This window comes from Elephantulus edwardii, unplaced genomic scaffold (genome assembly GCF_000299155.1).
Source record: "Elephantulus edwardii isolate Elephantulus edwardi_28Jun2011 unplaced genomic scaffold, EleEdw1.0 scaffold00171, whole genome shotgun sequence".
In the NCBI taxonomy this organism is placed as follows: domain Eukaryota; kingdom Metazoa; phylum Chordata; class Mammalia; order Macroscelidea; family Macroscelididae; genus Elephantulus; species Elephantulus edwardii.
Genome location: NW_006399921.1, coordinates 644,093 through 655,871, shown reverse-complemented (window position 1 = coordinate 655,871; position 11,779 = coordinate 644,093). Strand labels below are relative to the sequence as shown.

The window sequence follows — 11,779 nt, the reverse complement described above, 5'->3', positions numbered from 1 at the left end:
TGGGTGACATGCACTTCTTAAACAATATGCCTCTGGAAACTCTGCGAACTTTGATAAATGATGATAGTTATAGAAAGGCTTCAGACCTTTTGTTCATAGAGACTCTGACTCGTGCTCTATTTGACGGCAATCAACAGCAACAACAACAGCAACCTGAATTCTACCACTGACTCAGGTGCATCTGATTCAAGTCCTAGTCTTTTCAGTTACTTTCTGTGCTTCTTAAAATGGGACAATGAATAAGGACAATAGAAAAAGAATCAGTGCCTTTGAATTGTGTACTGCTGGAAGAATAAACAAGTCAGTCTTAAAGAAAGTCAACTACGATGCTCCTTAGAGACAAGGATGGCGAAACTGTTTCTCACATATTTGACCATGTTGTTAGGAAGAGCCAGTCCTTAGAAAAGGACATCAAGCTTGGAAAGGTTAAAGGTTAGTGAAATAGAGGGAGACTCTCAACAAGAGGGATTAGTACAGTGACTGTAACTATAGGCTCAAGTATGTCAGAGACGATGAGGATGGTTCAATCTGTTGTTCATAGGGTCACCAGGAGTTATACTCAACTCAAAGGCACTTAACAATAACCAGCTACTGAACTGTCATTGTTCATGTGTGTGTGGGTGTGTGTGTTTGCGCATATAGATGTGCACACATATATTTTTTAATTCTAAACAACATGTTTTTAATTTGTTCTTTGACTATATATTCGTATAATCATGGCTTATGACTTTTTCATGGACTGACTTTCTTCATTCAGCATGTATTCTAAGATTTATCTTCTTTGTTATAAAACTAGAGGAAACCAAGTCCTTGCCTTCACTCAAGGACACTATCGGACAGAGTAGAACTGTACCGTATGGTTTATAAGGCTGCAGTCTTTACAGGTGCAGATTGCCACATCTTTCTCCCTCAGAGTTGCTGATGGGTTTGCACTGCTGATCTTTTGGTTAATAGCCACTGGGTTTGGGGTACAGACCTAAGGTCACTAGAAACCTTTTTAGTTTCAAAGGCTAGTCAAGTGTAAATTTTCAATGTTGTCTCTTATGGTTTTAAGAAAATAGCACAAATTATTTACAAATTATTTCTGGCTATGATTATTTGTTTTGCTTCTAGCTTTTCGGTTTCATGCTTGCTGTTACACACAACTCTGTTGGGAAATTTTAATGTACATGTTTCCTAATGTGAGCCTCATGGTCCCACAAAGCCATGGAGCCACTTCTCAAGAGTTCTGTGAGGAGTCTGGCTTCAGAAACAGAAAGGAAGGGGAATCTGAGGTAGATGATGGCCTCACTAAAACCAGAACCAGACCAGCTGCCATGGTGTCCATTCTGTGTGTGACAGAACCCAGCTGTGTTCCATAGAGTTTCGGTGGCTGATTTCATGGAAAGTAGATACATCCCAAGAAACGTTGGGTGAATTTGAGCCACCATTATTTTGGTTTATAGCTATGCATTAACCATCTCCCAACAATTCCTCTCAAGCCACTAAAAAAGAGAAGTTAAAAAATGAAGACTGCTGTTCAGTCTATTCTGACTCAGCAGCTGTTCATTGGGTTTCCAAGAGGAAACTGCTGCTCTTTTTTCTCACAGAACAGCAGTTGGATTCGAACGCCCAACTTTGCAGTTAATAGCACCACATAATGTGCACCATGTCACTGGAGCACGTTTTCCAACCCATTAAGCTCTCTTTTCCTTCCTCCCTTTTCATGTTCCTCCCTTGTCACTCACAAGTTAGGCAACTTATCAGTAATAGACAAGGCAAATTTGATTTGGTTTCTTTGTTACCCACTGCTTAGATTCTTTTTGTACTGAAAGCATATGAACCTTTATAAATCAACTGATAGAGGAAATAGCTTGTAATCTCCAGTAGTAATTAAGGGAATGGGCTTTGGAGTTGGATATGCCTACGTTCAAATCTCAGAATTCAGCTTGGTAATAATTATCTGGTATCAAGCTAATCAAAGAACTGCATAATTTAGTGTTCAGCTACAATATCTTAAAGTAATGATCATTTCTGCCTAACAATATGGAAGTGAGAATTAAATGAGTTGCACTGCCAGCCCCAAGTAAGCAGTTCGAATCCACCAACTGCCCCATAGGAGAAAGATGAGCAGTCTCCTCCTATGTGGTTGATAGCCTCCAAAAACCCACTGAAGAGTCAGCTGTGCATTCAGTTTAATGGCACATAACAACAACAATGTGTGTGGAAATGTCCGACATGATGTTACATGTAATAACCTGCAATCATGTACTAATTTATTCATCCATGGTAAAGCAAAAGGTGCACTGGTGGTGTAGTGAGTTAAATGTTGTGCTGCTAACAAAAGGGCATTGATTCAAATCCACTACTCACTCTGTAGGAGAAAAATAGTCCATCTCCACTCATAAAACTTCACAGCTTTGGAACCTGATGGCAGGGTGCTGTGAGGGATGCATGAGTTAGAACTGATTCGGCAGCAGTGGGCTTGACTTTGATCTTGTTAAAGGATCAGTGAAAATGAATGAGATCTTCAATGAAATGTTTGACATAGTGTCTGTAACAGTGGGCTCAAACATCAGTGATTGAGAGAGTGGTGACGGATTGAGCACTGTGTAGTTCTGTTGGTCACTAATCAGTTGGAACTGAAGCTTCAGTGATTCCTAGTGCAAATTGTAACAAAACACTGATAGTTGTGGCAGAGTTTTGTCTTTAAAAAAAAAACAAACAAAATAAATAAATAAACAAACAAACAAAAAAAAAAACCCAAGCAAATGCAAATTAAATCATAGAGCCCAAGAATTTTCACATTTATGCACACCCATGTTTATTGCTGTGTTCTTCACAATAGCAAAGAGATGGAAACAACCCAAGTGCTCATCAACAAAAGAATGGATAGAAAACCAGGTATAGTCACACAACAGAATACTATGCAGCACTGAAAAATAATGAATGTGTGAAACATTGTACAATATGGGTGACCCTGGAGAACATTATGCTGAGTGAAACATCACAGTCTCAAAAGGACAAATACTGCATAGTACCACTGTTATAAAGCAGGACTGACATAGGGGGTTGGGAGAAAAATGGGAAAAGAGTGTATTGATAATGAACACTGTATTGAACAGATAGAGGAAAGAACTGTTTAAAAAGATATATGATTATGCATTATATGTATGACAGTTCAGAATAAGAAGTACATTGCAAAGTGGACTGAAGGAGGGGGAGAGGAGAAAGGGAGGGAGGAAATTGTGCAACAATGAATGAATATAAAAAAGGAAAGGGAACTAGGGGGAGGGGAAGAGTGCAAAAGGTCAAACAGTGAATGCGTGAAAATCCAACTTCTGTAAACTTTCATTAAAATAAAAATTTAAAATGTTTTATTATTAATTTTTTTAACATTTCAAGTAAAATAGTTAAGATGATAATAATAAAATTGACCTTGTCTTTCTGTTACTGCTGAATTGCAAAGCTGTTATCTGTCATGGGAACCATTGGTGTGGAAAAGCAACAGAGGGAGTTGCAAGATGAGAATATTCACATCTGCCTGGAGTACTATACGTGGCATTTGCCTGGAGGTGGATCAGATGACCTAGGAGGCCTTTGAATGAATGATTTGAATCTTCAGGAATAAGTCTGCACTTCTGGAATCTGTGACATGCCTTCAATAACTGAGCATGAAATATGGCCAGTATAAATTGGGTGCAGGCTCAAAGCTTTGAAAATGCTACTGCAGGTATATTTGAAAGGCTGGGAAGCATTTGAAAGTGTTGGCTGTCATAGCGGCTGAGGATAGAGGGAAAGTAATAGACCACCCTTGCCTGGAGAGTATAGATTTGTTGTGTGCCCTTGAGTTGGAACAAACCCATAGCTGACCCTCCAGCAGGTTTTCAGAGGCAGTTATTGCACAGGAGAAGATTGCCCATCCTTCTCCCTCAGAGTAGCTGGTGAATTTGAACGGTGTACTTTAATACTTGAAAAAGTGTCTCCGTTGAACCTCTGAACACCAGAGCGAGTCAGATCACTGTGTTTTCATTAGGTTTAAATAAGCAGTTGCTATATAGTGGATTCCAACTCCCAGAGAACCCATATTGTATCAGCATAAACTGTTCTTTCCAAAGTGTTGTGCCAAGATTTTCTCCAAGGCACTTCTGAGTGGATTTTATCTCCAGAACCTGCAGGTTTTTGATTACTGTTTGCTCTATACAGGGAACCCCTGGTTTTCTAAGGCCACCCAACTCTTGCATATACAACTTCATTCATTACAGGCCAGACCCTCTTTAGTGGGCATGCTGAGGTGCATAGTTCCTGTCTTCATAGGGCTAACTCATTGAAAAGGAAGGCAAATAATAAAAAGGCAGAAACTCCCGAAAAGGCATGATGAGTTATTTCTAGGGATACCTGCCTCGCAGTTTTTCTGAAAAGCTGTTGCTTTAGAATGTCAAGTATGGGTGATGTGCCTACAATGAGATGATTGTCTGTAAATGATTTGGGGGCAAGTTTCAGGGTAAAGGCTTATTATGGTTCAGTTGAAGGTTGCTATTTCATAATTAATCTCCTCTTTGTTTTTTCTTACCCATCCGCATTACTGACCCAGATAGTCAGAAATGTAGAGGAGGACAAAAGGAATCCCACAGTTAGGCAAGTTGATGGGGCTGGAATTCCCGGACTCCAGTTTGCAGGAGAAAACTGTGTCTCTTTAAAAATGTGTAGTCACGGAGACCATGTGGGGCACTTCTACTGTGTTCTGTAAGGGTCGATATGAATGACAAACTCCTCAAAGGCAGTAAGCAGGGCATAGTCTGAATGTTCCTGGAGCCTGCATCAGTGATAAGGTTATGGGCCTTGTGGCCACCGTAGAAGGATCCTGGCCCCAGGAGACTGAAGGCCTGTTGGTCCACTGTAAATTGCTGCCTCACCTCACATCAGAAGTTAAGGCAGTTTTCCCAGCAGGGGGAGGGACCTGTGCTGTTCAGTCTTGAGCTATGAACAGGCTGAGAGCACTTTGGAAGTTCACCCTGGTTCGAGGGGGAAAAGGTGTGGATTTGATTTAAGGTACTCTGCAGCGGGCCTTAGACGTCTTGGTACTTCCTTACCCCATGGGCCTTCTAAACCTGCGTAGCTTTGGACCTCAGAGGTTTGCTGTGACTCTGGGATCAAGGCTCCCAAGCAGGTTTTAGCCTTGTGGTAGCTGCTCGTGGAAGTGTTCATCTTTAGAAGTGCCTGCTTCTCTCTTTTCTTCCAGCAGCCCGTTCCTCACTCACCCTCTCGCCAACATCCCATCCTGGGACAAAACATGTGCTGTGTCTTTAAAAGGGCGGCAGCGGCTTGCAGAGCTTTGCTTGGGTACTGCATTGATTAGGAGATTATATGGAGCTGTGGGAGCCGCCGCTTGGGGGAAGAGGGGTGCAGGTTCCGCTGGGTTTTTGCTCTTCTCCTGGGCTCTCCTTGAGTTCTTCCTCCCAGGCTGCGGGGAGAGGAAAGAGGTGAGGGTGGGTGGGTGGCCAGCAGCATGTCTGAGGACAGCACCTCCTGGGCTTGTTTTGCAGCATTGCCCATCCTCAGCCGAAGACCACAGTGGCAACCACAGCTCTGGCAGGGTGCTTCAGCCCCGGGCAGGGTTAGTAGAAGCCATCCTTGCCTCTGAGCCTCTTGGCTTCTCTCTGGCAAAGGGGAACACAGCCTCTGTGGTTCTTCTGGCTTGTGTGTCCGTGTCCCGCGGGCTCTCGCTCTCTCTCTCCTCTTTCTCTTCCTGTGTTCAAGTCACAGTATATGGGATTCTGTTCTTTGGGGACTTCGTCATCTTTTCAAATATGTCCTGGGACCTCTGGACCTATAACGGGGATGCTAAGGACGCGGTCAGTGGATTCTCATGACTGTACTAATGAAAGGATTCAAGCTATCTTGGTAAGTAAAGGAGGGCTAAGGTGCGTCCCTCCTCCGTTGACTTTTCCTCACCCCTACATCCCTCCCAGCACCTCAGCATCCTCAGCTGGTCTCTCCTGAGTGGTGTGAAGAGGTTAAGATGGGGGCTATGCACCCTACAAAGTTGGGTAACCCCTGGCTCACCCCAGCATCTGCACTGCTGCGGTATTTCTGCTTGCCTTTTCCTTGGGGTAGGGGTTTTGAGGAAGTTGCCAGATTGTGAGAGAATTCAACTGCAGAGACCAAGATTGTTCAGATCTGAAAGGGATGAGTAGTGGTACCCACACAGGGAAGTTTATAAAGAGCAAGCTCCTTTTGTCAGGTGCTGTGCGTTTGCATGAGGACGGAGGTGTGATTCTACCCTTACCCCAGACTGGCACCTGGAGGAGGCCTGTCTTATTTCCCTTTAGGGCTCCCTCCACTCTGGTGGGCAGGCCTTTTAGAGGCTTCTCTCTGAAGAGAGAGAAATGAGGGATCAAGCTCCATCTTCTTGATGCCTGATGACCACAAGAGACTGGACTTCCTCTACCCTCCCCCCACACACACATACCTAGGGACTTTGTGAGCATCACTACTTTGGCTTAATATTGGGCTGTTAAAGGCCTCACTCAATTGGGGATTAGAGAAGCTGAAGTTGACAGAATGCTTTTGCATTACATTATAAAATAGAACCCTTATCTCTCCCTCTTCTCTCTTGACTCACTGAGGATTAGACAGTGCTTGCGTGAGTTGGCTTTTTTTTTTTTTTTTTTTAAATCTGGTCTAGGAACAGTAGTTTTCCTGGGAAAACTTCACAGTGCAGGGAGAGGGCTCCGGTAGTCCCCAAAGAGCAGACTGTACTGCTCCCTGGAGGAGTAGGGCTCCTGGGCTATGTTGGAGCTTCTCTCCTTAAAGGAGGTGAGGTGGAGGCAGGAAGTGAGCTTGGGAGTGGCTCCCTGCAGGCCTCTGTCTTACCTTCCTCCACTCCAGTCCTCCATGGTGGGTGGCTGGAAGGTCAACTCTCTGGATTTAAGAGAGTTGTATAGAGCTTCTCAGATGAGTACCAAGCATTTTAACCTGAGAAGTCCAAGCCCGGCTCTAGGCTACCTCTGGTTTCCCAGAGATCCCTAACTTAGATTGAACCTTGACAAAATCAATCTAATCGAGCCCTCTTCTCCAGGTCAGTAGGTGCTTTGGTAGGTCCTGGAAGTCTTTTAGAAGAAGGGACAGGAAGGAGCTTAGTTCTTCCACAGTTAACTCTTAAGACCTTGGCTATCAGGGACGCCAGCCTGTGGTTTCTGTTCCTCAGGACTGGTCTTCAGCCTATTTTGTAGGCTCTCCTCCAAGATTGGGACAGGGAGGCAGGGGCTTTACAGTGCCATCTGTCCTTACTTTCTTAGAACCAAGTATACCCATTCCTCTGGGCTTGGAAACTGTTAGCAGAGCCCCTTGTCACTGTGTATGTCAGATCTGGATTAGCAGCCCAAGCAAAGCCCCTTGTTCTCAGCAGAACAGAGCTGGGTCTGTGACTTGAATGAAGCCTCCCAGAAGAGCCCAGGAGCTGCCAGGTGAGCAGGGGCACTGGGCTACTCCTCAGGAATCACTCAGCGTCCTCCAGTGCTACAGTGTCAGCATCCCCAGCCTGATGAAGAGGTAGCTTGGCTGTCATTCAGGATGAGACATCTCTTTGAGACCGAATGCTTCGAGCTCAGGCTGGTTTGGTCCCTCAGAACAAGAAGAGACTTTTGCTTTTAAAAATCCGCCCTTGGTATCTCTTGATGTATTTCAGCAAGAAGAGTGGTGTTAAGCTGGAATTTGCAGTGGAGGGTAAACTTGTCCTCTTTAGCCATGTCAAATTTTACATAGGAAAATTGTGTTTTGTTTTAGATTTACCTGGATGCTTTGTGATCCTGTGATCTCTCATTTCATATATACAGATATGTTGGTCCATTTGGATCGAAGCCTTGTGACTGTATTAGGGGTGTTTGGTTTTGACATGCAGCTCCCTTTAATAGTGTCATGCATCATGATACTTTCTATGTTTAGTAGAGCGGATGATGGAACATAGTCACTCCCTTGTCTTGATTGCACTGTCTATATTGGGAAGATAATGGAATTGATTAACTTTCTATTGTTTTTTTGGTCTTCTCTGGAAATATTTTATGAATGATTGCTATGTATTGGGAATATAAAAGGGACCATAATGATGAGAATGAGAATAATGACCAGAACCAATTGCTATTGAATTGATAAAGACCTCATAAGTTTTAAAAGTAGAGTTGTGATGTGTAGAGTTTTCAAAGATTATTATTATTGTTGTTGTTGTTGTTATTGTTATTATTATTATTATTATTTTGGGAGGAAATACATCAGCAGGCCTTTCTTTTGAAGTGTCTCTGGATAGACTAGAACTTCTAACCTTTTGATTCACAGCTGTTTGCACCACTTAGTCCAAGAATAATGACAACAAACATTTACTTCACACTTACTGCGTATCAAGCACCAAATTATGCCCTTTGTATGTATTAATTCACATAATACTTACAGTGTTGTGACCACGATCTCCATTGCACAGATGGCAAGGGGACATGAAGTGACCTTCATGATGAAGGCATCAGATGTGAATCAGACTTTGAATATGAAGCAATACAATTTTCCTTTGATTCCAAGGTCTTTCTTGGGACATTCTTCTATAATATATATACTTTCTCTGTTCATGATGCGAGGTTTTTAATGTGTATATGGTGTTATATAGTTTGCAACTATATATAGTTTCTGTTGTATTTCCTCGTGTTCATTTGGTGAATTAGAATACTAATAGTTTATTGAAGCTAATTGTCTCATTTGATCCTTTATACAACCCTGAAGCACGTGACCACCACTTTAAAGCTAGGGGAACTGGGGTTTAGCATGACTAAATTAACTTAGCCAGCTAGCAAGAGCAAGGAGATCTAACCCTTGTTACTGACCACGATTTCCATGTCCAAACTCCCAAGGCGTTTTTCTGGAGAGCAGGGTAAGGTCTCTAAATCCATTTATTCATTCATTTCTTCATTCTACAAATGTTGGTTGAGGATCTATTATTTTCTTTGCTTTGGCTATCTAGGGACTGATGGCCCCTCAGACTGACTAAGATCCCCTATAGTTATACGTTTGTGCGTGCGCATGTGTGTGCGTACACCCCGCCCCCCAATTCAGTAAATGCCAAGGGACAGCAGATAAGCACAGTGAACAACAAGTATTCTAGACCCAGCAGAGATTGAAATCTCTGTTTCAGCAGAGTTTGAAAGGTTTCTTGGAGCAAGTGGCACTTGAGTGAGGGTCTTGATGTCTGGGCAGTATCAGGCCAGTGGAGGCCAAGCTGTGCAGAGCTAGTACACTAGATGCTCTTGGATGAAGTTAATTTTATGTGTCTGTAATTAATGAGTGGCTGGATTGTGAGGTAGAAATCCTCCCCCCAAACCAGGCCACTCCTTCATATGGCAGGGGCTTTAGCTGTAGTAAAAGATGACTTTGATGAACAAGGTAAAGGCAGAAGTGGGGAGGTGGTTTAAGAGAGGAGGTGGCACCCACAAACAAGAGCTCTAGGTCACATAGTCAGGATATTTTTTATTTATTGAGGATATTTTTAAGAACAACTCACCAGTCCTCCTTACTGTCAACATGGATAAGTTGGTGAGGTGCATAAATGCATCTGAGAGTTCTAATTCCTGTAACGTTCCACAACCTCAGATTCTGAGAGGGGCTCCTATTTCGTGGGCTTATTCCCTCTGTGGATCGTTTTGACCCTTCAGGAGGTGGCTGAGAAAGTGGTAGCATCTGTTTTCATTCTTCCCTAGTTCCTTGGCCCCCATATGTGTTGAGGTTGGTGGTACTGTCTCCACAGAGCCTGGGGACTGTGATAGACTTTCAAGAAAGTCAGTGCGCGAAGAGAATTTAATTCTGTGAAAAAGTAGATTTGAGAGCGTGTGTGGTTTTTGACACCAGGTGAAGCGCTTCTGCGTTGATGTTTGAGTTGGCAAAGAAGAGCAATTTTGCCTTTCTGTTGTATTTTAGTAGGTGAGTACTAAAATAAAAACCGTGGTACTTTCTTACTGTTTATTTAGGAAGATGAATGTTGTGTGAGAGAGCCTCCTTATATCCTCCCCAGGTAACTGGGTATCATTTATTTTTAACACTCCTGTTTTATAAAGATTAATGGCCAGCCATGTTGTATTTGCTACAAAGTCCAGTTGTCTTGTGTACTTTTCCTCTTCAAATCTGTTGATGAATCAAGTCTTCCTCCATTTTCAGCTGTTGTTTTGATCCATGAGAGAAGAAATGAGTGAGACTGGAGCAGGATGAAGTTAAACATAAATAAGATTTTGACATAAGGAAAGAGTTTAGACTTTCTGCCTCTGGAGGGTTCAGACCAGGACATCTATCTGTCGTTTGATGCTCTTTTTTGTACGAGGGAGATGCTCTGGGTGCCCTCTCCACACCTCTGTAAATGTCAGACTTCTCAGTTCTGAGATGTTTCACCTCACAGAAAATAAACTTAAGGTAGGGGCTGACCAATGGCTTAAGACTCTGGAGATAAAAAGTAAAATCAAATCTGTTTGTTGTGGAGCTGGTTTCAACTCATAGTAACCCCACAGGACAGGGTAGATCTGCCTCATTATATTTCTAAGACTGACATCTTTATAGAATTAGACTGCCACATTTTTTTTGGTGAGCGTTCAAGCACTCCAGCCACTGCTTTGACTCAGAGTCTCGCGACCACCTTTTGAACTATTGTAGGGCTTTGGTGGGTGATTTCTGTTTGCCTTGGGTGGTGGTTGTTTTGAAAGTGGCATGAAATAACAGTGCTGGGCAGCTCAGATGGCCTCTCAGCTTCCGTTTTGTTAATAGCTTAGAACAAGGCCACAGCGCTGATAGAGCAGGCCACTTGTGATGTGGCCGGTCGGGGCACTGCTTGAGCCAGCAGGAGACACTAAAAATAAACTTTCATTTGAAAATATGAAATATTCATTTCTAACCACCCCCCCCCAGCAGGCACACCCTCCCGTTAATGGTGTGAGATTCTCTTTATTATTTGGTGGGTTGGGAATTTGAGTTTTCCCATGGCTCAGTAAATCCAGGCCATTGCGTGCTGATCATCTCCGCATTTAAATCCTTTGAGTGAATGAGCAGGCTAGCTCAGGGCAGTGGCCAAATTGTCTGACTATGGATTGCCTGGGGGGCCTTTCCCACTTTTCAACTGGGTTTCTGTCTTGAACGCATCCCCTGGTTTGAAAGGAGTCCTGGTGACGCAGTGGGACAGTGCTGACTGTACCAAAAGGTTAGCACAGTTTACACCCACCCGGCTGAAACTGATGCCATAGCTCCTAACAAGCAGTGACCACCTGGCTTGAAAGAATCAGGCCAAATGCTAGTGAGTGATGTCGTTCTAATCAGCATTATTTTAAGAACAAGGACATATTAGAATATATGTTTATGAATGACAGTCAAACTAGTTTTTGGCTACTTGGGGTTTTTTGATGTTTCTGCTGTTAGAGACTATTGCCATCGAATTTTATTGCTGCATAATATGATTTAGAGTATATTAACATAGAGCTGAAAGAAAATACTACTTCTCATTGCTTACTAAATTATCCAAAAGGCTCTACAGTAATTTTTTTTTTTTTTTTACTTTTCCTTCCGTAAATGAGCTGTCATTCTGGTGTATGTAGGTCAGTGAGGCAGAACTGACACGATGGGCCCTAACGACAATAACAACTAATGAGTTTGTTAAGGGGAAGGATTGGATAAACTAGGTTTTACCGGTAGGTTTACTTCTTCATAATGCTATTTCTTAGTTTATGTTTGCAGAAAGATGTGAATTAAATAGGGAAGGCTAGGTTATGCCACGGCAGCAGCT

General features: G+C 42.9%; 1 protein-coding gene across 2 annotated transcripts in view; it reads left to right on the top strand.

The window, feature by feature from the left end:
- Positions 1 to 5,339: 5,339 nt before the first annotated feature.
- The window catches only part of GRAMD1B (GRAM domain containing 1B), a 118,857-nt gene continuing 112,417 nt past the window's right edge, over positions 5,340 to 11,779 (top strand). Inside the window, exon 1 of one of the 2 annotated variants that reach the window (XM_006895601.1) lies at positions 5,340 to 5,883. In XM_006895601.1, coding sequence (XP_006895663.1) covers positions 5,849 to 5,883 — 35 coding nt within the window. In that variant the 5' untranslated portion in view covers positions 5,340 to 5,848. The remainder of the gene's footprint in view (positions 5,884 to 11,779) is intronic. The other variant, XM_006895602.1, reaches the window with a different exon arrangement.